We start from the raw sequence: 27370 nt of genomic DNA on the forward strand, positions 1-27370 counted from the left end.
GGTAGAGTAGGAGATGGGTGAGGGGCGCAGTTATGCTCCTGCCCCGCTGGATACGCCTTGCTCGAGGTCATAAACGTAACAACAGTTTGGACCATTAAGAAAAAGGTCCGACCGTTAACAGTGAGAGTATCGTAGTCATTTCATCTTTCAGCCAGTTTCACACACGCAACTGATGTGACGCAGCAGCTTGCAGCTTTCTGTAGTAGCACCATGAGCTACCGTTCACACAGGACGCCACAAATTCTATGTAGTTGCACAGCGTTCAGTATGGCGTCAAATGAAATCGTATACGCGGGTGTCAATGTTATAGTGCAGGTTATGGCATTCAGGGATAAATCGGGGGTCACAAACACATTTATAAAAGAAATAACGGATGGAGGCGAAAAATGCTGTCTGCTATGGCAAACTAACCAACAGCTGGCAAGTAAACATAATCTACAGATAAACCACTCTTCCAAGATTTTGGAATCTTATCATTTTCGTTCGTGTAGAGATTTCGAATAAATAATTTTTATTTTAACAGCTGCCACATCACACTCGCGGGCTATTTCCCTCGTATAATCCACGATTTATACAGTACTTCGCCTCAGAAATCACGGACTTACTTTTTTGGTTTCATAATAAGTTTATGTATTTATTCATCCAAAAATCTTTTAAGATTTTGGCTACGTCATTGGTTTACAAATATTACGCGCGCGAAAGGGGTGCAACAGCAATTACTCTGCGATAACTGTTACATAATAATTGTGTTTCGAAATACAGCTGCCAGGGAGAACTAGTGGAAAGAAAGTGGTACAATAAAGTACAACCAAGATGAACTTTTTGTGGCATGACAAAAGTTGCGCCTCCAAAACAGAATTCACACATGTAACTGCATTGCAACTGTAGTAGGCCACTAGCTGTGGTGGCACTTTTTTTGCTTGTGTGAACCCGCCTCTATATTCCACTAATAACAACAATGAGAAATAATGTACCAGCTGCTTCCAAAGTGGGAGATAGCAGGAAGACCGTAACACGAGAAGTGTGGCCAGTAGCGCATTGAAGTTTTAACTAAAATATACAGGACGGCATAGTAATTCTAATAATAAAAAAATTGATTAATTAGTGTTTGCACTGTCGGTGTTACAGTTTTTCTCTCTAGCACCCACCCTACAGCGAAGAACTGAGCAGGCATATGGACATATATTTGGGACCAAACTGAACAACATACAATGCAAGTTATTACTTTTTCCTACGTGTAGAAGTCGTACACACGTCGACAGCGAACGAAACCGAAAATATACCGTTTTAGTCCTTTTATATGACTACTTCTTTATTATACATCATTTGTCTTACGGCTTCTAAGAAGTTTCTTTAACACATCTACATATTGATTGTTATGACACGTACTCCAGTACCAATAGCAGGGGCTCTAAAGTACAACTTAGTATTTCCATTAATATCAACTCGTCAAATCGTCACTGCTTCATAGCATTTTTGTTGCGTTTTGGATAGCACCTTTACTTCCATAGTAATACGTGAAGGCAGCTATGTACGTATCTAAAGTTGTTAACAATTATTACAAATAAAGCTGGAAAGGTTATTTGCTTAACTGTGCAGTTAGAATCAAATTCTACCCTGTCAGCTCAGCGATCGGTCTATCACTCCATCTTTACCATCTAGCTGTGTCCAGGGAAGAGAAGCAAGTGTGTTTGTCGATCATGTTCGTGGCGGAAAAGTGCGTTCCGCTAGCACAGCACTCCAGTAAGGAGCGCCATCCAATCACACTTCAGCAGTTTCCTATTTAATTGTCCTCTAATGCATGGGCCCTAAAGCAGACGTATGACGTCTGTCTTACACTATCGACGGTGCTTCTATTGTAAAGGCTTACGTTCGATATCTAGTTTCCACATGAGACTGCTGCTGATTGATTATGCGTAGCCTTCACCGACGAGCCATGTCTTCTGCTTCGCAGAATGGATTGTTTTAAGCTGTATTGCCATTTATAGAGGGACCCGGTAGCAATAGCATTGTGGATTCGTCATATGTTTCATGGTGTGTTTCACAACCAATAATCCATGTGGAAGCCCTGTTTGCCAATGTTATTGTCAATACAACTTAGATCTCACGTTCGATAGGACATGATGACAGTTTTATAGGAGCTTTTGGAAAAAGAAGTGTCTGGAATTATATGGAAGAGCACCACCAAATGTTTATAGCGTTTCCGTGGCCTCCAATTTTCCACGTCTCATACAATTGAGTATTTCAGAGGCCACTTCAGTCACAACTCCGTGTGAATCGACCGCGACGCACTTTCAGCAGTTGCGAAAAACAAGGTAGGAAGCATATCAGCACTTAACAGAGCTCATTATGTCCGGCGACGATAGTTGATTGTTGATATTCCGGTTGCTATGGGTTTATTTATCTACTGTCATTTTTTATCTGTAGTTCACTATTGCTATGGACGTTAGAAAATGGAGCACCAAGTGGAGAAATAGGAACACTTCCGACATAAATATTCTTCTGTTTGACTTCAGTAGAGGGGTGACAGCAGCAAAGGTAGCCAGAAATATTTTCAGGAGTATGACGATAATGTCATTGGACAGAGCACACTAAGAAAATGGTTTTCTCGTTTTAAGGAGGATCGTTTTGACGTTAGTGACTCCTCACGTCAGGAAAACCTTCAGGATTTGATGAAGCTCGTTTAAACGCATTAGTCCACAATAATCCACGTAATTGTATTCGAGAAGTGGTAAATGTGATGAACTGTGATCATACCACCATCTTGCGACATTTGCATGCAATGTGGAAGGTACAAAAATCCGGGAAATGGGTTCGCACTCTCTGAACCAAATTCATAAAAATCAACGTGTGGCCAAACATGCATCTTTGTTTGCTCGTCATCAATTACACTGATGATGATGATGATGAGTCCCATACTTATTTACAGAGCGTAGGGGAGCGACGCGGGAGACCCGCGCCGCCTTACTAGGCAAGGTCCTAGTGGAGGTGGTTTGCCATTGCCTTCCTTCCACCGTAATGGGGATGAATGATGATGATGAAGACGACACAACAACACCCAGTCATCTCGAGGCAGGAAAAATCCCTGACCCCGCCGGGAATCGAACCCGGGACCCCGTGCTCGGGAAGCAAGAACGCTACCGCGAGACCACGAGCGGCGGACATCAATTACACTACTAGCCATTAAAATTGCTACACCACTAAGATGACGTGCTACAGACGTGAAATTTAAATGACAGGAAGAAGATGCTGTGATATTAAAATGATTAGCATTTCAGAGCATTCAAACAAGGCTGGCGCCGGTGGCGACACCTACAACGTTCTGACATGAGGAAAGTTTCCAACCGATTTCTCATACACAAACAGCAGTTGACCGGCGTTGCCTGGTGAAACGTTGTTATGATGCCTCGTGTAAGGAGGAGAAATACGTACCATCACGTTTCCGACTTTGATCAAGGTCGGATTGTAGCCTATCGCGATTGCGGTTTATCGTATCGCGACACTGCTGCTCGCGTTGGTCGAGATCCAGTGACTGTTAGCAGAATATGGAATCGGTGGGACCAGGAGGGTAATACGGAACGCCGAGCTGGATCTCAACGGCCTTGTATCACTAGCAGTCGAGATGACAGGCATCTTATCCGCATGGCTGTAACGTATCGTGCAGCCACATCTCAATCCCTGAGTCAACAGATGGGGACGTTTGCTAGACAACAACCACATGCACGAACAGTTCGACGACGTTTGCAGCAGGGACTATCAGCTCGGAGACCATGGCTTCGGTTACCCTTGACGCTGCATCACAGACAGGAGCGCCTGCGATGGTGTACTCAACGACGAACCTGGGTGCACGAATGGCAAAACGTCATTTTTTCGGATGAATCCAGGTTCTGCTTACAGCATCATGATGGTCGCATCCGTGTTTGGCGACATCACGGTGAACGCACATTGGAAGCGTGTATTCGTCATCGCCATACTGGCATATCAACCGGCATGATGGTATGGGGTGCCATCGGTTACACGTCTCGGTCACCTCTTGTTTGCATTGACGGCACTTTGAACATTTCAGATGTGTTACGAGCCGTGGCTCTACACTCCATTCGATCCCTGCGAAACCCTACATTTCAGCAGTATAATGCACGACCGCATGTTGCAGGTCCTGTACGGGCCTTTCTGGATACAGAAAATGTTCGACTGCTGCTCTGGCCAGCACATTTTCCAGATCTCCCACCAACTGAAAACAGTGTTGGAACTGCGAGGGCAGCTGTACCTGTACACGCCATCCAAGCTCTGTTTGACTCAATGCCCAGGCGTATCAAGGCCGTTATTACGGCCAGAGGTGGTTGTTCTGGGTAGTGATTTCTCAGGATCTATGCACCCACATTGCGTGAAAATGTAATGTCAGTTCTAGTATAATATATTTGTCCAATGAATACCCGTTTATCATCTGCAATTCTTCTTGGTGTAGCAATTTTAATGGCCAGTAGTGTAGCTTGTGAACAGCACCAATCATCCCTATCCTGTATCTTTACTGACAAGGAGAAACGGTGTCTTTGTACCACCGTAAGGAAGAAAAGAAATAGTTGAGGCCAAACAAAGCAACAACTACCCGTACAAAGACCTCCATGTATAACATCCACGATATATATATATATATATATATATATATATATATATATATATATATATATATATATTACGAGTGGAATATGAACGTGTAGATAATATTCATTCAATTATGTAATTATTTCTTAAAAAGATGATAATTATGTAAAACAGGGACAATATTTGACTCACATTCTTTGTTAATCTACGTCATTCTTTTCTTTTGTTTAGTACTCTTTTGTCGTCTTCTTCTGATGTACATCGCAAGACGCGAATCGATTTGAGGTCTGTTAAATGAAAAACATTTAATGTAAAATTATTGTACTTTTATGTTCATTTGCTGATAAAAACAAGTAAAGACAAATGCTTTAAAACTATTTATGATTAATTATTGAAAATTCACTCCCCGTTTTAATTATAATTTTGTATGAATTGTTTTATCATAGCTGCAAGAAGCGCAGCCATTGTTAGTTGCTATTATATAGCAACTTCGTCTGTACTTATAGTTGAAAATAGCATGGGTTTGTGTTAAACTAATTTGCGAAAAATTTAATAATTTTTTTTATTGGTGACATCAATTTAAATGATTTATTATGAAAAGGAAAATCTTAGTTAAAAAAGAAATCCTCTATCTTTTGTTGGCCGCCATCTTAACTTTTATTACAGCGGCAGATTTAAATTACTTGAAACTGAAAACTTTCAATATTCCGATGTGTAAGAAACAAATGTGCACCGGTGGTACCGAACTCTATTTATAAAAGAAACCATTACATCTACGTCTAGCTGTATACACTGCAAACCGCCCTCTGAGGTCGTGATCACGACAGCGCAATTAGAAAAATAACAAATTATAATGCTATCCATCTTTCACCCTGCGTATTACCCATGAATGGAACAGGAAGTGGCCAAATGGAACCAATGCCCCACACTTTGTATCCTCCGTGATTACAGAGTAAAGTAAAAGAAGCTGATGCAGATGTAGCAAAGCTCCTTCCGTATGTCATCTCAGATAAGACACTTCAGTGCACATCACTGTCAACAACGTGTTGTAGCTGTTGGATAAGCATATTCCCAGTCTACTGATTTGTTACTGTGACACAATTTTTTAAAATGTGTATCTTCAGTATGAGAACTTTTCTGGTTAATTGTTCTATTCTCTCAGATATACCAGATAACTCTTTCAACATTCTGAATTCATTATCTGATCGTGTTTAACTTTTGAAACTGGTGTCCAGTTGCAGCAATCTGTATGTGCCATTTTAGTGTGTCACATAGCAGAGGTTCCTCATACAGAAGCGGCTTTTTCTCTGTGTGACCCACAGAATTAAAATAGCTGAAAAAAATGGACAGAGTTATCCGTGATGCTCAATACTTTACCCGTGATAACAAGCTGCTCTTCCTGAAATCTTTCCTATTTCTTTCACTAATCCATTGTTAGTAAGGGTTCTAGACCAAGGAAAAGTATTCAACAGTTGTTTGTCGAATAATTATTTTGTAAGCGCCCTAGCGTGCGTGAATTGCAATTCATTAGGATTATTCTACAAAATCCGACTCTGCCATTTGCTTTGCCAACGGCTAAAATTATGTGGTCGTTCACTTTAAATTACTCTGAACAGAAACTCCTAGTCAGATTTTTTCACCTACGTACGTTTATTTATGTTCAAAGCCAACTGCCAATAATCTTTGCACAACGCGCTAATCAACAGTTAGCGTATCTAATATTTCTGATTCATGAAGGAAATATGTATATATAATTTATAATTATGGTAATGATAAGTGTGCAGTATATTTATTATCATCTGTTCTGTGTTTAACTGACGTTTGGAGTGACATCTCATAGTAATGATGGGAAATACGAGCTGATCAACTAAAAAGGAGGCGATATCTGGCGGGAAAAGCAGTAAACAGCCGCCACAACTCCAGAGAGCAGCAAAGCTTGATCAGAATCTGTACATCTATACATACAAGACTAAAGTCACTTGCCGCGTTCTTCTGTACGTATGTGAAGGCTAATCATAGGAACTACTCAGGCATTCAGATACGGCTTTTACTAATAAATAAGCTGATTGCCGAGGAATGTTTTTGTATACAATATAATAATAACCACTACGCCAGGCAAGCCGTCTGGCCGTAGATACAATTAGAGCTACTCGTGCGGAGTCGGGGCAAGTCGCTAATGTTTGTAGGTATGTATACATATTTAAAACACTTGCCAAAAAAAGTGAAGCACTCAGAAGATATAGTCGGACGTCAGTGTAACGTCGTACACGTACACGCCATTGGCAGAAATGTAAACGATTAGCGTTACAATTGTCTGTAACAGGTAGAACAGACACCAGAGTGCATTAGTATTGTCCATGTTTAGTACTGTAAGCAGTCTACATCTACATCTACATCCATACTCCGCAAGCCACCTGACGGTGTGTGGCGGAGAGTACTTTGAGTACCTGGTTCAAATGGCTCTGAGCACTATGGGACTCAACTGCTGTGGTCATCAGTCCCCTAGAACTTAGAACTACTTAAACCTAACTAACCTAAGGACATCACACACATCCATGCCCGAGGCAGGATTCGAACCTGCGACCGTAGCAGTCTCACGGTTCCGGACTGCGCGCCTAGAACCGCGAGACCACCGCGGCCGGCTTTGAGTACCTCTATCGGTTCTCCCTTCTATTCCAGTCTCGTGATGTACGTGGAAAGAAAGATTGTCGGTATGCCTCTGTATGGGCTCTAATCTTTCCGATTTTATCCTCATGGTCTCTTCGCGAGATATACGTAGGAGGGAGCAATATACTGCTTCACTCCTCGGTGAAGGTATGTTCTCGAAACTTCAACAAAAGCCCGTACCGAGCTACTGAGCGTCTCTCCTGCAGGGTCTTCCACTGGAGTTTATCTATCATCTCCGTAACGCTTTCGCGATTACTAAATGATCCTGTAACGAAGCGCGCTGCTCTCCGTTGGATATTCTCTATCTCTTCTATCAACCCTATCTGGTACGGATCCAACACTGGTGAGCAGTATTCCTTTGTTTTCGGATTGCATTTCCTTAGGATTCTTCCAATGAATCTCAGTCTGGTATCTGCTCTACCGACGATCAACTTTATATGACTATTCCATTTTAAATCACTCCTAATGCCTATTCCCAGATAATTTATGGAATTAACTGCTCCCAGTTGCTGACCTGCTATATTGTAGCTAAATGACAAGGGATCTTTCTTTCTATGTATTCGCAGCACATCACACTTGTCTGCATTGAGATTCAATTGCCATTCCCGGTAGGTACAGCAGCAGATGCTGAACAATCAATATGAAGGACACAGAGACGCCATGTAGTCATGTGAGACAGCGTTACCAACACTTGACAGAATTTGGATGGGGGGGGGGGGGGGCTCATTGCAGTTCTGCATTCGGCCGGCTGGTTGAATCATACAACATCACGATTTGTGGGGCATTCAGAAGTGGCAGTGGTCCGATGTTGGACTGCTCGGGAACATGAGGGCAGGAATGCTAGTCGTCAAGGTTCCAGTCGAACGCATCTGACCACAGCAAAGGAGGATCGTCCTACTGTGGACCAAGCGCATCGTGACTCGTACTCGTATGCACCTGTCATCCGAGAACAGTAATGGACTCTTTGCAACATTCTGTGTCGTCCCACGATGTTGGTTGGAGACTAGCAGCAGCTGGGCTGTCGCTAACACCACAACACAAAATTGTGTGTTCGGAGTCGTTCCGTGACCAGGAAGCACAGACTGCTGGTGAATGGATTTGGTTTGTGTTGAGAGATCGATTGCAGTCCTGCACTACCCCGGATGACCATCGTGTTCAACACTGACCTCAGCAGAGCTCCTCTTCTTCGGATGTTTTGGAGAAGCACAGTGGTGTTACTCCAGACGTGATAGTGTGGGAAGCCATCAGGTACAACTTCAGGTGACGTTCGTTGTGAGTGACATATCACTGACGGCACAACGGTCTGCCAAAGACAGCGTGCAATCTGTTTTGTTACCTCCCATGCGACAGTATCGTGGTACCATTTTTCTACAGAACAATGCTCGTCCACACATGGCACATGCCTCTATGAACTGACTGCGTGACGCTGCAGTTCAGCAAGATTCCCAGATCTGTCCTTGATAGAACATGTGCGGGGCCAACTCGGATGTGAAGTGAATCCCAGCGCCAATATGCAGGATACCAAGAATCAGTTACATCAGTTGTAGGCCAGCTTGCCTTGGGAGCGGATACAACTTTTTATGACACCCTTCCCAAACGAATCGGTGCATGCATTCAGGCCAGAGGTGGCGCAGTATCATAAATGAGCTCATACTACCAAATTCACGCTGGTGACACCGGTTTCCGCCCGATCACCGAAGTTAAAATTGGGCTCGGTTAGTACTTCGATGGGTGACCGTCTGGGGAACAGCAGGTGCCATGGGCTGATGGACACGCAAGTCGCCGAAATGGTGTCCAATGAAAGACTTGCTCCTGGCCCGTGTGACGCACGACATTAATCCGCCTCCGTAGCTGAGCGGTATGTCGCACGGTAGCTCAGCGTATTCGATCAGAGGGTTAGCTGCTCGGAGTAATAAAAGACTGAGTGAACTGATCAACGATGAACTTCAACGAGTGTCAAAGGACGTCCGCCCCGAACCAATGCAACGAAAAAAATGCGATCAAAAAAAAAGTGGTCATTGTGGCATGCTGCCATGCGAGGCGCCCAGATTCAAGCTCCAGCCAAGTCGGGGATTTTCTTCGGTCGGAGATTGGCTGTTGTGTTGCCTTCATCATCATTTCATCCTCGACGACACTGACGTCGCCGAAGTGATATCAACTTGAAAGACTTGAAGCAGGTGCTCGGTCTACTCGACAGGAGGACTCTAGCTACCCGCACAAAAAAAGTTGATTTGGCCCAGTTTTGTAATCATTGTAATAAAATATAACGCACTCTCTCAATCTGAAGTTTCATTTCGTTTCCTTTTTCGCTTCTGGGCGCTACACTTCTTTTGGGTTGGGGGTTGGGTTGTTTGGGGGAAGAGACCAAACTACGATGTCATCGGTGTCATCGGATTAGGGAAGGAAGTCGGCCGTGCCCTTTCAAAGGAACCATCCCGGCATTTGCCTGGAGCGATTTAGGGAAATCACGGAAAACCTATATCAGGATGGCCGGACGCGGGATTGAACCGTCGTCCTCCCGAATGCGAGTACAGTGTGCTACACTTCTTTTGCCAAGCAGTCTAGTTTGCATCGTTTTGCTCAGATGTAAGTATTTCGAACAGAATTACCCCCTCCGTGTCAACCAGCATGGATTTAGGAAACATCAACCATACGATATCAAATTCACTGTCTTGCCATATGGTATCCTGAAAGTCACGGATCAAGGCAAAGAGGTGACTACAATTCTTGCCTGACACACTAGTGACTCGCCTTGGCTTCCCACAGGTAGAAAAAGAAGGAAGAGAGAGAGAGAGAGAGAGAGAGAGAGAGAGAGAGAGAGAGAGAACGTGATAGTGTGGATAGAAGCGCCAAGAGACAAAGCTGCTGGCCAATGGCAGCAGCGGTACAGCTACCGACCTGTAATTCCTGACGGGGCGCACCGGCGGCGCCGGCCGGAGGGCCCTCCTGGGCAGCGAGAAGAAGCGCGGCGTGACCGGCAGCGAGCGCCTGCGGGGCGACTTGGGCTTGGTGCGGCGGCTGGGCGCCCGCGGCCGCGCCACCACGGCCGCGTAGCCCGGCTCCGCCTCCGCCTCCGCCTCCGCCTCCGCCTCCGCCTCCTGGTCGGCTTCCACCTCCGCCTCCGGCTCGTGCTCCGCCTCAGACGGCAGCGACTCCGCGCCGCGAGACGTGGCGTCCTCGTCGGCGAGCGACGTGCCGCGGGAAGACCCGGCCGCCCGCCGCCGCAGCCTCCGCGGCGCCACCGGCGGCTGCCGCGGACCCGGCTCGCCCTCTCCCTCCCCGGGAATGATGTAGTCCGGCTCCAGCGCCAGCGCCGCCTGCAGCACCCGCACTCCCTGTCCTCAGCAGCCCACTCAGGCAATTCACCACTGATCAATTCACAAGAGAAGACGAAGTAAATATTCCAGAATTCGAATCGAGAACAGCTGCCAACATGAGTAACGTAGAAGTAAATATCCTCGGGGTAGTGAAGCAACTCAAATCACTTAATAAAAGCAAGTCTTCCGGTCCAGACTGTATACCAATTAGGTTCCTTTCGGAGTATGCTGATGCATTAGCTCCATTCTTAACAATCATTTACAACCGTTCGCTCGACGAAAGATCTGTACCCAAAGACTGAAAAGTTGTACAGGTCACACCAATATTCAAGAAAGGTAGTAGCAGTAATCCACTAAATTACAGCAGTTGAACGGAATGGACAGTGTCTTGAAAGGAGCATATAAGATGAACATCAACAAAAGCAAAACGAGGATAATGGAATGTAGTCGAATTAAGTCTGGTGATGCTGACGGAATTAGATTAGGAAATGAGACACTTAAAGTAGTAAAGGAGTTTTCCTATTTGAGGAGCAAAATAACTGATGATGGTCGAAGTAGAGAGGATATAAAATGTACACTGGCAATGGCAAGGAAAGCGTTTCTGAAGAAGAGAAATTTGTTAACATCGAGTATAGATTTAAGTGTGAGGAAGTCGTTTCTGAAAGTATTTGTATGGAGTGTAGCCATGTATGGAAGTAAAACATGGGCGATAAATAGTTTGGACAAGAAGAGAATAGAAGCTTTCGAAATGTGGTGCTACAGAAGGATGCTAAAGATTAGATGGGTAGACCACATAACTAATGAGGAGGTACTGAATAGGACTGGGGAAAAGAGGATTTTGTGGTACAACTTGACTAGAAGAAGGGATTGGTTGGTAGGACATGTTCTGAGGCATCAAGGGATCACCAATTTAGTATTGGAGGGCAGCGTGGAGGGTAAAAATCGTAGAGGGAGACCAAGAGATGAATACACTAAACAGATCCAGAAGGATGTAGGCTGCAGTACGTACTGGGAGATGAAGAAGCTTGCACAGGATAGAGTGGCATGGAGAGCTGCATCAAACCAATCTCAGGACTGAAGACCACAACAACAACAACATCGTTAACGTCGATATGCATCAGGATTTTAGAACATATATTGTGTTCAAACATTATGAATTACCTCGAAGGAAACGGTCTATTGACACACAGTCAACATGGGTTTAGAAAACATCGTTTCTGTGAAACACAACTATCTCTTTATTCACATGAGGTGCCGAGTGCTATTGACAATGGATTTCAGATCGATTAAGTAATCCTGGATTTCCGGAAATTTTTGTCACTGTACCACCCAAGCGGCTAGTAGTAAAATTGCGTGCTTATGGAATATCGTCTCAGTTATGTGACTGGATTTGCGATTTCCTGTCAGAGAGGTCACAGTTCGTAGTAATTGATGGAAAGTCATCGAGCAAAAGAGAAGTGATTTCAGGCGTTCCCCAAGGTAATGTTATAGGCCCTTTGCTGTTTCTTATCTGTATAAACGATTTGGGAGACAATCTGAGCAGCCGTCTTCGGTTGTTTGCAGATGACGCTGTCGTTTATCGACTAATAAAGTCATCAGAAGATCAAAACAAACCGTAAAACGATTTAGAAAAAAAAATCTGAATTATGCGAAAAGTGGCAGTTGACCCTACATAACGAAAAGTGAGAGGTGGTCCATATGAGTGCTAAAAGGAACTCGTTAAACTTCGGTTACACGATAAATCAGCCTAATCTAAAAGCCATAAATTCAGTTAAATACCTAGGTATTACAATTACGAACAACTTAAATTGGAAGGAACACATAGAAAATGTTGTGGGGAAGGCTAACCAAAGACTGCGTTTTATTGGCAGGACACTTAGGAAATGTAACAGACCTACTGCGCGGTGTGGGATTCTTACCAGATACGACTAACGGAGCTCATCAAAAAAGTTCAAAGAAAGGCAACACGTTTTCTATTATCGCGAAATATGGGAGAGAGTGTCACAGAAATGATACAGGTTTTGGGCTGGAAATCATTATAAGAAAGGCGTTTTTCGTTGCGACGGAACCTTCTCACGAAATTTCAACCACCAACTTCCTTCTCCGAATGCGAAAATATTTTGTTGACACCGACATACATAGGGCGGAACGATCACCACGACAAAATAAGGGAAATCAGAGCTCGTACGGAAAGATATAGGTGTTTATTCTTTCCGCGCGCTATACGAGACTGGAATAATAGGGAATTGTGAAGGTGGTTAGATGAACCCACTGCCAGGCACTTAAATGTCATTTGCAGAGTATCCATGTAGATGTAGATGTAGATCATGTTCAAAATGGTTCAAATGGCTCTGAGCACTATGGGACTTAACATCTGAGGTCATCAGTCCCCTAGAACTTAGAACTACTTAAACTGAACTAACCTAAATACATCACACACATCCATGCTGGATGCAGGATTCGAACCTGCGACCGTAGCAGTCGCGCGGTTCCGGACTGAGACGCCTAGAACCGCTCGGCCATCGCGTCCGGCACTGATCATGTTATTCCATGACATTGTCAATGGGGAGACACGCGATCTGTTGCTCGCTAAAAATCCTTTGTCAAGACCGCAAGTTTTCTTTACTGATGACCCCTTTCAGCTCATTGGCGAGCCATCTTCAGATCTAAAATACCGAAAATTGCATATAACAGGCGAACGATAAAAAATACATCCAGTATTTGAATTTCCATTATACACTACATACCAATCTAAATTGTTCACTGCATGACAGTCATGACCCTTGTTACGTAAAAAAATCATATAGGCATAATGGCAAAATGTTAAAAATAATAAAAAAACAGTAAGTACTGAATGTACTTTTAATTCTTATCATTTAAATAACAGATAATACTTAGTGTTTATTTATTGCAAATGTATTGATATGATTATAATTTCTCGCATTTATATAATGTAAGTCTACAAAAAAATTTCGTTATATTAACATCCTTTGTCTTACTAGAGTCACGTCTGTGTTAAATTATTTGGATGGTAGCGCTATCTGGCAGCCAATATTTTCTTGTATCCATGATGCTACAACTCAATCAGTTGGCCGACAGCTGTCACACAGACACTTCCTTGTTTCTCTTATGAATATTAGAAGTGATATCTTGCTTACATCCACCCATGGGCGGTGCAACAATCATTTCTGTCGATTGTTTGTACACATGTGTGGCGATATGGACACAAAACCAATATTTGGCTAGTGATTAACGTTGTCAGTTTACATAATCATCTCTGATTTTTCATTCAAGTGAGGTGTTTTATACCACTCACCATATTATTATTTAACTAGGGCGATTTAGACCTAACATTGCGACGATGTGTAATGACTGTCATACACTGAACAACATTTTACAGTGGTGTGTATTGCATCGCCCCCATGAACCATGGACCTTGCCGTTGGTGAGGAGGCTTGCGTGCCTCAGCGATACAGATAGCCGTACCGTAGGTGCAACCACAACGGAGGGGTATCTGTTGAGAGGCCAGACAAACGCGTGGTTCCTGAAGAGGGGCAGCAGCCTTTTCAGTAGTTGCAGGGGCAACAGTCTGGATGATTGACTGATCCTGCATTGTAACACTAACCAAAATGGCCTTGCTGTGCTGGTACTGCGAACGGTTGAAAGCAAGGGGAAACTACAGCCGTAATTTTTCCCGAGGGCATGCAGATTTACTGTATGGTTAATGATGATGGCGTCCTCTTGGGTAAAATATTCCGGAGGTAAAATAGTCCCCCATTTGGATCTCCGGGCGGGGACTACTCAAGAGGACGTCGTTATCAGGAGAAAGAAAACTGGCGTTCTACGGATCGGAGCGTGGAATGTCAGATCCCTTAATCGGGCAGGTAGGTTAGAAAATTTAAAAAGGGAAATGGCTAGGTTAAAGTTAGATATAGTGGGAATTAGTGAAGTTCGGTGGCAGGAGGAACAAGACTTTTGGTCAGGCGAGTACAGGGTTATAAATACAAAATCAAATAGGGGAAAGCAGGAGTAGGTTTAATAATGAATAGGAAAATAGGAATGCGGGTAATCTACTACAAACAGCATAGTGAACGCATTATTGTGGCCAAGATAGACACGAAGCCCACGCCTACTACAGTAGTACAAGTTTATATGCCAACTAGTTCTGCAGATGACGAAGAAATTGAAGAAATGTATGGTGAAATAAAAGAAATTATTCAGATAGTGAAGGGAGACGAAAATTTAATAGTCATGGGTGACTGGAATTCGTCAGTAGGAAAAGGGAGAGAAGGAAACGTAGAAGGTGAATATGGATTGGGGCTAAGAAATGAAAGAGGAAGCTGCCTGGTAGAATTTTGCACAGAGCACAACTTAATCATAGCTAACACTTGGTTCAAGAATCATAAAAGAAGGTTGTATACATGGAAGGAGCCTGGAGATACTGACAGATTTCAGATAGATTATGTAATGTAAGACAGAGATTTAGGAACCAGGTTTACAATTGTAAGACATTTCCAGGGGCAGATGTGGACTCTGACCACAATCTATTGGTTATGAACTGTAGATTAAAACAGAAGAAACTGCAGAAAGGTGGGAATTTAAGGAGATGGGACCTGGATAAACTGACTAAACCAGGGAGAGCGTAAGGGAAAAATGGCAGGAATGGGGGAAAGAAATACAGTAGAAGAAGAATGGGTAGCTTTGAGGGATGAAGTAGTGAAGGCAGCAGAGGATCAAGTAGGTAAAAAGACGAGGGCTGGTAGAAATCCTTGGGTAACAGAAGAAATATTGAATTTAATTGATGAAAGGAGAAAATATAAAAATGCAGTAAATGAAGCAGGCAAAAAGGAATACCAACGTCTCAAAAATGAGATCGACAGGAAGTGCAAAATGGCTAAGCAGGGATGGCTAGAGGATAAATGTAAGGATGTAGAGGCTTATCTCACTAGGGGTAAGATAGATATTGCCTACAGGAAAAATAAAGAGACCTTTGGAGAAAGGAGAACCACTTGTATGAATATCAAGAGCTCTGATGGAAACCCAGTTCTAAGCAAAGAAGGGAAAGCAGAAAGATGGAAGGAGTATATAGAGGGTCTATACGAGAGCGATGTACTTGAGGACAATATTATGGAAATGGAAGAGGATGTAGACGAAGATGAAATGGGAGATATGATACTGCGTGAAGAGTTTGACAGAGCACTGAAAGACCTGAGTCGACCCGGGAGTAGACAACATTCCATTAGAACTACTGACGGCCTTGGGAGAGCCAGTCCTGAAAAACTCTACCATCTGGTGAGCAAGATGTATGAGACAGGCGAAATACCCTCAGACTTCAAGAGGAATATAATAATTCCGATCCCAAAGAAAGCAGGTGTTGACAGATGTGAAAATTACCGAACAATCAGTTTAATAAGTCACGGCTGCAAAGTACTAACGCGAATTCTTTACAGACGAATGGAAAAACTAGTAGAAGCCGACCTCGGGGAAGATCAGTTTGGATTCCGTAGAAATATTGAAACGCGTGAGGCAATACCGACCCTACGACTTATCTTAGAAGCTAGATTAAGGAAAGGCGAACCTACGTTTCTAGCATTTGTAGACTTAGAGAAAGCTTTTGACAATGTTGACTGGAATACTCTCTTTCAAATTCTGAAGGTGGCAGGGGTAAAATAAAGGGAGTGAAAGGCTATTTACAATTTGTACAGAAACCAAATGGCAGTTATAAGAGTTGAGGGGCATGAAAGGGAAGCAGTGGTTGGGAAGGGAGTGAGACAGGGTTGTAGCCTCTCCGCGATGTTATTCAATCTGTATATTGAGCAAACAGTGAAGGAAACAAAAGAAAAATTCGGAGTAGGTATTAAAATTCATGGAGAAGAAATAAAAACTTTGAGGTTCGCCGATGACATTGTAATTCTGTCAGAGACAGCAAAGGACTTGGAAGAGCAGTTGAACGGAATGGATAGTGTCTTGAAAGGAGGATGTAAGATGAACATCAACAAAAGCAAAAGGAGGATAATGGAATGTGGTCGAATTAAGTCGGGTGATGCTGAGGGTATTAGATTAGGAAATGAGACACTTAAAGTAGTAAAGGAGTTTTGCTATTTGGGGAGCAAAATAACTGATGATGGTCGAAGTAGAGAGGATATAAAATGTAGACTGGCAATGGCAAGGAAAGCGTTTCTGAAGAAAAGAAATTTGTTAATATCGAGTATAGATTTAAGTGTTGGGAAGTCATTTCTGAAAGTATTTGTATGGAGTGTAGCCATGTGTGGAAGTGAAACATGGACGATAACTAGTTTGGACAAGAAGAGAATAGAAGCTTCCGAAATGTGATGCTACAGAAGAATGCTGAAGATTAGATGGGTAGATCACATAACTAATGGGGAGGTATTGAACAGAATTGGAGAGAAGAGAAGTTTGTGACACAACTTGACTAGAAGAAGGGATCGGTTGGTAGGACATGTTCTGAGGAATCAAGGGATCACCAATTTAGTATTGGAGGGCAGCGTGGAGGGTAAAAATCGTAGAGGGAGACCAAGAGATGAATACACCAAGCAGATTCAGAAGGATGTAGGTTGCAGTAGGTAGTGGGAGATGAAGAAGCTTGCACAGGATAGAGTAGCATGGAGAGCTGCATCAAACCAGTCTCAGGACTGATGACCACAACAACAACAACAACAACGCGTATTGCATAATGGAAATTCAAACAATGAGTGTATTTTTTGTCGTTCTCTTTTTATATGCTATTTTCTGCATTTTAGATCTGAAGATAGCTCCTCACTTACATGAAAGTGGTAATCACTAAAGGAAACTTGTGGTTTTGACGTATAAGTTTTACCCGCACATGTTTCTTCACTGATCGGTGGTGCAGCAATAACAGACACAAAGATTACTTCCCCAACCCTCTATGGAATGCAAGACAATAATAACCGCAGAGGTTGACTACATCTTATATTGGTCTCCATTTTTCCCAACGATCCCTCAATCTCCAGTTAAGTTATTTCACCTTCCGGTGTAACCATTCGTACCTCTCCATTAATTCTGCAAAACAGTAATTATAGACAAAACAGCCGTTCCCGATATCTTCACGTCACAGTCCACGGACATCCAATCCACCTAGGAAAAAAAAACCACTAAAACATCTTGGGCTAACGTTCGATCGAAAACCTAACTTGGAAATCCCACCTACTAACAACCCAAACGATATCTCGTAATAGACTGAAACTACTAACTGGCCGAACACGGACTAAATCCTTTCAATATCAGGCTTCCTTGACGTCTACTGGAACATCTTGCTTTATACGCAATACGAGAACGAACTGCATCTTTTCTACACCGAAGAGCTAAAGAAACTGGTACACCTGCATAATATAGTGTAGGGTCCCCGCGAGCACGCAGAAGAGAGCAACACGACGTGGCATTGGACTCGACTAATGTCTGAAGTAGTGCTGGAGGGAAATGACAGCATGAATCCTGCAGGCCTGTCCATAAATCGGTAAGTGTACGACGGGGTGGAGATCTCGTCCGATCAACACGTTGCAAGGCATCCTAGAGTTTGGTGGCCAGTGGAAGTGTTTAAACTCAGAAGAGTGTTCCTGGAGCCACTCTGTAGCAATTTACCATGTGTGGGGTGTCGCATTGTCCTGCTGGAATTGCCCACGTTCGTCGGAATGCATAGTGGACATGACATGAATGGATGCAGGTGGTCAGACAGGATGATTACTTACGTATCACCTGTAAGAGTCGTATCTAGACGCATCGGGGATCCCATATCATTCCAACTGCACTCATACCACACTATTAAAGAGCCTCCACCAGCTTGTCCAGTCCCCTGCTGACATGCAGGGTCCATAGATTCATGAGGTTATCTCCATACCCGTACACTCTGATCCGCTCGATACAATTTGAAACGAGACTCGTTCGACCAGGCAACAGTCCAATGTCGGTGTTGGCAGGCCCAGGCGAGGCGTAAAGCCTTGTGTCGTGCAATCATTAAGGGTAGACGAGTGGGTCTTCGGTTCCGAAAACCAATGTCTATGATGTTTCGTTGAATGGCTCGCACATTGACATTTGTCGATGGCACAGCATTGAAATCTGTAGCAATTTGCGGAAGGGTTCTGTCACGTTGAACGGTTCTCTTCAGTCGTCGCCGGTCCCGTTGTTGTAGGATCTTTTTCCGGCAGCAGCGATGTCGGAGATTTGATGTTTTACCAGATTCCTGATATTCACGGCACACTCCTGAAATGGTCGTACTGGAAAATCCCCACTTCATCGCTACCTCAGAGATGCTATGTCCCATCGTTCATGCTCCGACTGCAAAACAACATTCAAACTCACTTAAATGTTGATAACCTGCCATTATAGCAGCAGCAACCGATCTAACGACTGCGACAGACACTTGTTGTCTTGTATAGCCGTTGCCGACCGCAGCGTCGTATTCTGCCTGTTTACATATCTGTATTTGAATACGCATGCCTATACCAGTTTCTTTGGCGCTTCAGTGTACACTCTCCATACACTACGAGCATGTCGGCTTTTTCTGCATTGGCAAATCCCATTGTTCACTCACGACCTGCTGCTTGGACTGTCACACACTAACTGACTAGCAAGTGTGGCCGAGCGGTTCTAGGCGCTACAGTCTGGCACCGCGAGACCGCTACGGTCGCAGGTTCGAATCCTGCCTCGGGCATGGATGTGTGTGATGTTCCTAGGTTAGTTAGGTTTAAGTAGTTCTAACTTCTAGGGGACTGATGACCTCAGATGTTAAGTCCCATAGTGCTCAGAGCCATTTGAACCATTTGATTAGCAAGTAGCAATGCACTGAAGGAAACACAAGCGCTGTGTAAGGAAACATAACATCTACGCAGGTTGAATGGCACAAATAAGGGTCTATGCGGAAACTTTTCAAAATACGATATCTCGTAAACGACTCGCACTAGAATCTTGCAACAAACATCCATGAAATTTAATTTACCCTACTTTCAGTTTATTAATGTCACTCGTGGTCTAGGGGTCTGAAGATGGATAGTTCATTTCCTTTCTTTAATGGCAGAGTTAAAGTGGCGGTGCCAAATAGGGGTGGATTTGATATTTTATTTTTATTTTTATTTTTAGAGATTAAACTTAGCTACATGAGAAGATAGATCCACGACCTATAAAAAGGAGTAATAATAGAAAAAAATAAAAATAAAGAAAATGGCTGAGTGGGTAGGCTGACGAATTTCGAACGTAAAGAACGAGCGTTCTACTCTAACTGGAGTCAGTTGTAATTTTTTTTTTTATTTTGACCTCTGCAGGTGATATTTTAAACCTTAATTCGCTACAAATTGTGGAGTTGTGGGCATTTCTAGGTTCCACATTCCTTCAAGAAATTCCGTTTTATAATAGTCTAATCCTTAAACAAACAGACAAAGGATCTTAAAGAAAAAAGATAGCGTCTTTGTTTAGTAATCAAAACTTTCCCGATCTCAGGTTCTAACCCCGTGTAACGCTGGAAATGCATATCCTCCTGTTTCCATCTATTGTACTATAATTTTTTTTCTTATTTTGTTACCTGAATATATGACGTTTCTGTGTCTTTGTATATTGTAATTGTTTTACTATTTGTATATATATGCATTTCTGTCGATGTATAATTGGTTTGTTGTGTAAAGATTATTTGTATTTTTACGCTGGGTCTGGCCTAGGGAAACTATGCTATCGAACCATTACATCGATAGGTCGTGTGGAGAATCAAAGTGTTTAGGATCTTTGGTAGTGTGAACTCTGCCGCGTGGAGCGCGGGCAGAGCAGAGGGAGTCTGGCTGGGGTGGTGCAGTGGAGCAGGTGTGTTGTGTGAAGCTCCCGCGAGTTGCCGCGCTTTCGGGGTTTGGCAGCATGTAATTGCGCTCGACTTGCGATGATAGTTTCTGACATGGTGTCGCGGACGGGAAGCATTAGCTGGCGCACATCAAGAGCCCGTTTCGTCTGGTGACCGTGTCGAGAAGAAGGCGCGCCAACATCCAGCTTCTGCAACAGCGACGGCCGACAATGAGTGACTGTCGCCACCTCCTCGATCGACGGCTTCAAACCTTCAATCAGCCAACAAGGAAGACTGGAAGCACGTAAAGTTTTAGAACTGTATGGCAGACCTCAGCTTTTCAAACTTTTAAAATTGTTGCATCACAAAATTACAGCAACTTAGCATGAACCTTTGTTGCTCATTGTTCCAATTGCATTGCCAAGCAGGGTCCCTTCCTTTTCCGAAATGAGTCGTTGAAATTCAAACGCCAGCATCATTCGATTTCACTGCTCTAATTTCAAAGTTCAGTTAAGGTATTCATAGCTGGCTACAATATTTAGATTGCACAGGCACAAATTAAGAGTGCGAGTTTTGTTACCGTATTTTAGTTACCTGTGACTGCAATTCAGCTTGGTACGTACTAAATTTTACTATTGTTAATTGTTCAGAATCATTTAATTCAAGTTCAAAGTTAAATCTCTTATTTCTAAATTGCGTAGATTCAAGTAGCTTTTGAAATGATTGTTGAGGTAGTCCAAGACTAACCGTATGTTACTGAATTTCGATGTGCTTCAGAAAGAAAGCTCACTATTAACTTCAGTCACTAAATTAACTTTCGATTTTCTGGTTTTATTAATTCTTTTGCTAAATTAAGTCAGAGTGTAGCGAAATTTATTACTTCTGACAAACTTTCAGTTTTCACACTACACGTGTCAACCTTCAGTTGCCACGCTTCTAGTGCTAATTATATGTGTAATAACCTTTCTTTTTTCAGTTACTATAGTAATTGTCCTTAGGACTAGAGACCGTAATTTCCCCCAAATCTCAAATATCTAATTACCGCTAGTTAATTGTTAACGTAACGGCCGCACATTTACTTTCTTTATTAACTCTACCCCTTTTCAAAATTAATTTCCACCAGTTTCATTTGCATTTTTCCTTTCATTTAGATGTAACCCTTTCCTCCCTCTTTACCGACAAATTGACTTCGGTGACGATTGCTTTTTCCGAAATTTCCATTAGGTACACGCGGTTTAATTTTTCACTGTCATTAAGGTCGATAAGTGAGGGTGAGGTTACACCCGTCACCGCTCATATTTTGAATAATAATCAGCATTGGTGGCCGAAGACTTCCGGTATAAGAGGTTACCCTCATTCTGCCAACGGCCTTGTCAGAGAGGACGAAGGAGCGGACAGAGGTTCAGGGCACTCTCTTGCGCTTTGGGTGGGAAATTGCCCAAAAAGCGGAAGAATCAGCAATGATCAACGGCATGAGATTGCAGAAGGCAATGGAAACCACTGCATTAATGGCACATAACATGTATTCAAAGGACATGTGGCCTGTAATTCAAAAAGTGTCATGATGATCTCTCCATTGGCTAAAGATTCCGAAATCGTATTCCATTCGGATCTCCGGGAGGGGACTGCCAAGGAAGAGGTTATCATGAGAAAAACATTGAATAACCGGCGCAAGGATAAAGTTCTAGAAGTCGGGATGTGGAATGTCAGTAGCTTGAACGTGGTAGAGAAGCTAGAAAATCTGAGAAGAGAAATGCAAAGTCTCAATCTAGGAAATGAAATGGAAAGAAGACAAGGATTTCTGGCCAGACGAGGATACGGTACTGTCAACAGCAGCAGAAAATGGTATAACGGGAACAAGATTCGGCATGAATAGGAAGATAGGGCAGAGAGTGTGTTATTGTGAACAGTTCCGTGGTAGGATTGTTCTCATCAGAATCGAGAGCAAACGTATTTTTAATTATACTTACATGGATAAGGTGTCTGTTCTTTCGGACATGTCCGAAAGAACAGACACCACTGATGACCTGCAGCTGCCTAGAACGAAATTGGAATTATATTAATACCTTCAGCTGTTGACGGGCGTTGATATATATCAACGGGGACAGGTGAAAATGTGTGCCCCGCCCGGGACTCGAAACCGGGATCTCCTGCTTACATGGCAGACGCTCTATCCATCTGAGCCTCCGAGGGCACAGAGGACAGTGCGACTGCAGGGAGTATCTCGCGCAGGGCCTCCCGCAAAACCCACATTCTCACCTTGTATGTCCACACACTACATTCGTAGTGTCCCACCCCAACACACTCATTACTCGTGGAAGAAATTCTTCCAAGTCCCGTAAGAGTTCGGGGAATTGTGTGCATCCGCACAGAAGAAGAAGGTCATGGCCAGTATTGCCAGACTATATACTTATATGGATAAGGTGTCTGTTCTTTCGGACAGGAGAAGGCGCAATTTGTCATCAGGTACGCAGAATCCAGATCTGCGGTACTGCGGGATTATGACGTCATTATGAGAGGGCACCACCGGCAAAAACAAGCATACGAAGTGGTTCAAAGACATTGAAGAGACAGGCAGCGTCACAGACCTTCTTCGAACAAGATGTCCCACTCTGTGTCAAGCACCTGTTGACAGAAAACAAGTTGCATTTCAACGCAGCCCCCAGAAGTCAATTCGTCATGTGGGAAGCACTGAATGAGACATTTCCTGAGAGGTGGATGGGTCATGATGGTCCCATCGCATGGTCCGCACCCTCCACCGATGTCATACGATTTCTGTGGTGTTTAGTCAAGGATCGCGGGGACACAACACCCTTCAAGAAACTACTTCCGTTCTTGCAGAGATGAATGAAACATCAGAACTGTTGATGCTGCAGTGCTGACTGTACACTGGCAGAATTCGAGTATCGCTTTGACGTCCTACTAGCGACGAGTAGAGCACACATTCAAATTCTGGCAGAACAGAAAAAAATAGTTTTGAGAGATGATGAACATTTCTACAACAAACCACAGTACACTATTTCTAATACTTCTAATAGTTAGATTTTTTGAAATGATCTGGGACCTTATGGACACCACGTACGATAGAAAAGGTGTTTCCAAAACTGAAGAGCATTACCTCGTGCTTGCTGGACTGCACGCTTTCCAACCAGTCTTCTTTGGTGTAGTGGCCGTTCACGACGGGCAGCCTAGCGTCCACAGAGTGCCTCCTGTAGTCGTCGTGGAGGGCGTCGCCGTTGACGTAACGACCCTCGACCTTCTCCTCTGCATCCTCCGCGTACCGGATCTCCTCTTCTACCTTAAAGTCGCTGACATCCTCGGTGGTGTAGCGGCGTATAGTCGGCACTTCATTGAGCCGGTAGCGGTCGTGCGTCTCCGCAAAGCTCCCGTTGGCGTACCGGTCGCCTTCCGTTGCGGAGACGTCCCTGTGTAGCCTGTCAGCGGATCCGGCTGCGAAGTTCTCATTGGCGTACCTAGGCTGCGCGGCGAAGTCCTCGCTGCCGTACCGGGCGGGAGAGGCGTCTCCGGCGTCGAAGTCCTGGTTGGCGTAGCGCGCGCCGCCTGGCGGGATGTCGGAGAGGTCCCTCCTGCTGCGCCGCTTCCTCTTGGGTGGCTGCGGCGGCTCCGGCTGCGGCAGCGGCTGCTCCTCGTCCTCCACCTCCATGGCCCACTGGCGCTCGTCCGCCGACTGCTGCGTCTCCACCGACTCCTGCGGACCCGTCAGCGTCAGCGTCGGCGGCGCCCGGGCCGTCGGCTCCTCGGCCCTCTTCGCTTCGTCGTCCTCGGCTGCCGGGACGGCGTCGATATCGGCGTCGTCTTCGTGTCGCTGCTGCTGCAGCTCTTTCTCCTGCTCCTCCTCCTCATGCTGCTGCGATTCCTGCTGCTAGAACAACACACGAGGCAATTAAATGTCTCGCATATGTGGGAATGAAGCAAAATACAGTACAGTATGCAATTTGAGGCCAACGACTTGCGACACCGCACTGAACGCTTTCAACACCCACATCTGCATTTATACACACATAAACAAAAGTTTTGAATAACCCTTTATTTCAAAATTCGTGGTATTAAAAATGAAAATCGGCTCTCTGGCATGCGTTTACATTCATCTGCAATATATCCAAAACACCAAATAAAAAAAAATCTGAGTAATGCCAAAATCATGTGTTTCCTAAAAGGTGGCGTGGGGGGGGGGGGGGGGGAGTCACCAAGCTGAAGTCACCAAGCCAACTCTGGTCCAAATTGTCTCGCTCTTCAACGGCGATTCTTTGTAAGTTGGGCAGAGTATGGTTCAAATGGCTCTGAGCACTATGGGACTTAACATCTCAGGTCATCAATCTCCTAGATCTTAGAACTACTTAAACCTATCCAACCTAACGACATCACACACATCCATGCCCAAGGCAGGATTCGAACCTGCGACCGTAGCGGTCGCGCGGCTCCAGACTGAAGCGCCTAGAACCGCTCGGCCACCAGAGGCCGGCTGTGCAGAGTACGTGCCCGTTGTTGACGCCCAAAAACACTCCATTTCAATCGATCCCACACATTCGATTGGGTTCATGGGTTCATGTTCGGGGAATAGGCAGGCCATTTCGTTCTGGTGATCTAGCATGCTGGGGTTCACGAGAACAGCACAATGATCACGCGAGCAGTCATCCATCATGATGAATTTGTCACCAAAATGTTGGCGATACTTTCCCACTATTGGCAGCAGGTCCTTGTCGTTGCAGCGTAGAGCAGTGAGACTGCCCTGAATAACCGTGACAGGTGTACTGTGGCCACAGGTAATCTACATTTATATACACACATCAACAAAAGTTTTGTATCACCATTTTCGAAGTTCATGGCACAGGAAATAAAAAAATTGGTTCTGTAGCATGCGTTTATATTCATTTGCAATATATCTAAATCACCAAATGAAAAAAAAAATATTTGTGCAATGCCAAAATCGTCTGTTTCCTACAAGGGGGTAGGGAGGAGGAGGGCATTCACAGCAGCAGTCCTTAGAAATGTCAGTATGTAGTGGAAAGTCCCCTTGCTCGGATGTGGGCTTAAATTTGTTGTGTCACACCATCGACGAGATCACCAAGCCAACTCTGGTCCAAACTGTCTCGCTAGTCAATGGCGATTCTGTCTAAGTCGTGCAAAGTACGTGGTCTTTGATGTCGTCCAAAAGCAGCTCATTTCAATCGATCCCACACATTTTATTAGGTTCATGTCCGGGGAATAGGCAGGTGACTCTGTTCTGGTGAAATAGTTTGCTGAAGGAACGTGTTCACGAGAACAGTACAATGACCATGCGAGCTATAATCCATCACGATGAATTTTTCACCAAAATGTTGGCGATGTATTCCAACTATTTGCTGCAGATTCTCTTCTCTGTACCGTAGGGCAGTGAGATCGCTCCCGACAACTACGACAACAAAGAAAAGTGTATAGTGACCGTAGGTCCAGTCACCGCAGAACATCACTCCACCACCGCCTTGTCGCACATGTGGCACACACTGAGTTCGAGGCACTGGATATTACCGGGCTGTCTCCAAAGACGTTGTCTGTGATTATAGCAGGGTGCAAGCAAACCCAAGGTTCGTCCGTAACAACGCCCAAATCCGATCACGGGGTATCCGTTCCGCATGATTATAACCCATCGAGCAACCTCCCTCGCTGACATACAGGGTGACAGTTATTGAAATGTATGAAACAAAATCGTCAGAACTTCTGAAGGGTTTGCGTTAGGACGTTCAAACTGAATGGTTGACCCCGGGACATGATGAGAATTGTTAATGTGTATATGGTTTAGCGACGAAGCTCACTTTCATTTGGATGGGTTCGTCAATAAGCAAAATTGGCGCATTCGGGGGACTGAGAAACCGCATTTTGCGATCGGCAAGTCTCTTCACCCTCAAAGGGTGACTGTGTGGTGTGCAATGTCCAGTCACTGAATAATCAACGCGATATTCCTTCATGGCACGGTGACTACCGAAAGGTACGTGAAGGTTTTGGAAGATGGTTTCATCCCCATTGTCCAAAGTGATTCTGATTTCGACAAGATGTGGTTCATGCAAGACAGAGCTCAGGCCCATCGAAGCAGGAGAGTGTTTGGTGCTCTGGAGGAGCACTTTGGGGACCGCATTCTGCCTCTGGGGTACCCAGAGGCCACTGCCATGGGCCTCGATTGGCCGCTATATTCTCCGGATCTGAACACGTGCAACTCCTTTTTGTTGGACTATATCAAAGACAAGGTGTACGGCAATAACCCCAAAACCATTGCTGAGCTGAAAACGGCCATTCAGGATTTCATCGACAGCATCGATGCTCCGACACTTCAGCGGGTCATGCAGAATTTCGCTTTTCGTCTGCACCACACAATCGCCAATGATGGCAGGTATATCGAACATGTCATGACCTAAATCCGAGCAACTGTAGTGCCGTTTACAAAATGGTTCAAATGGCTCTGAGCACTATGGGACTCAACTACTGAGGTCATTAGTCCCCTAGAACTTAGAACTAGTTAAACCTAACTAACCTAAGGACATCACAAACATCCATGCCCGAGGCAGGATTCGAACCTGCGACCGTAGCGGTCTTGCGGTTCCAGACTGCAGCGCCTTTAACCACACGGCCACTTCGGCCGGCCGCCGTTTACATGTTGAATAAAGTGTGTACACCCTGTAGCTTGTAACTAATTTTCGTTTCATTTCATACAGTTCAATAATTGTCACCCTGTATCTTTGCACGTAATGTGATGATGCGGACCCGATCATTTGTCGCGAATGTCTTTCGTAGCATGATGGGTGTTACAACTGCTGTTCCACAGACGCCTCTAATGCGTCCCTATTGGTGCTTTACTTTAACTAAAATGCCGCAGTCCATTCGAGTGCAGCTTTCAACCTGTTGGTAGCGCCCATGGTAATTGCGTGTATGTTTACAAACACGTTCAGGGTGACTTTCCGGTCGGTAGAGTAATAGTCACAATAGCAATGCT

General features: G+C 44.3%; 1 protein-coding gene across 6 annotated transcripts in view; it reads right to left on the minus strand.

Annotated features, from left to right (window-relative positions):
* Positions 1-27370, minus strand: part of LOC126251881 (plectin) — a 492445-nt gene that overhangs the window by 64396 nt on the left and 400679 nt on the right. For 5 of the 6 annotated variants that reach the window (XM_049952605.1, XM_049952614.1, XM_049952588.1 and 2 more), the window contains 2 exons: positions 23504-24268; positions 10168-10586 (listed from right to left, as the gene is read on the minus strand). In XM_049952605.1, coding sequence (XP_049808562.1) covers positions 10168-10586; positions 23504-24268 — 1184 coding nt within the window. The remainder of the gene's footprint in view (positions 1-10167; positions 10587-23503; positions 24269-27370) is intronic. The other variant, XM_049952597.1, reaches the window with a different exon arrangement.

This window comes from Schistocerca nitens, chromosome 1 (genome assembly GCF_023898315.1).
Source record: "Schistocerca nitens isolate TAMUIC-IGC-003100 chromosome 1, iqSchNite1.1, whole genome shotgun sequence".
NCBI classification, from domain to species: domain Eukaryota; kingdom Metazoa; phylum Arthropoda; class Insecta; order Orthoptera; family Acrididae; genus Schistocerca; species Schistocerca nitens.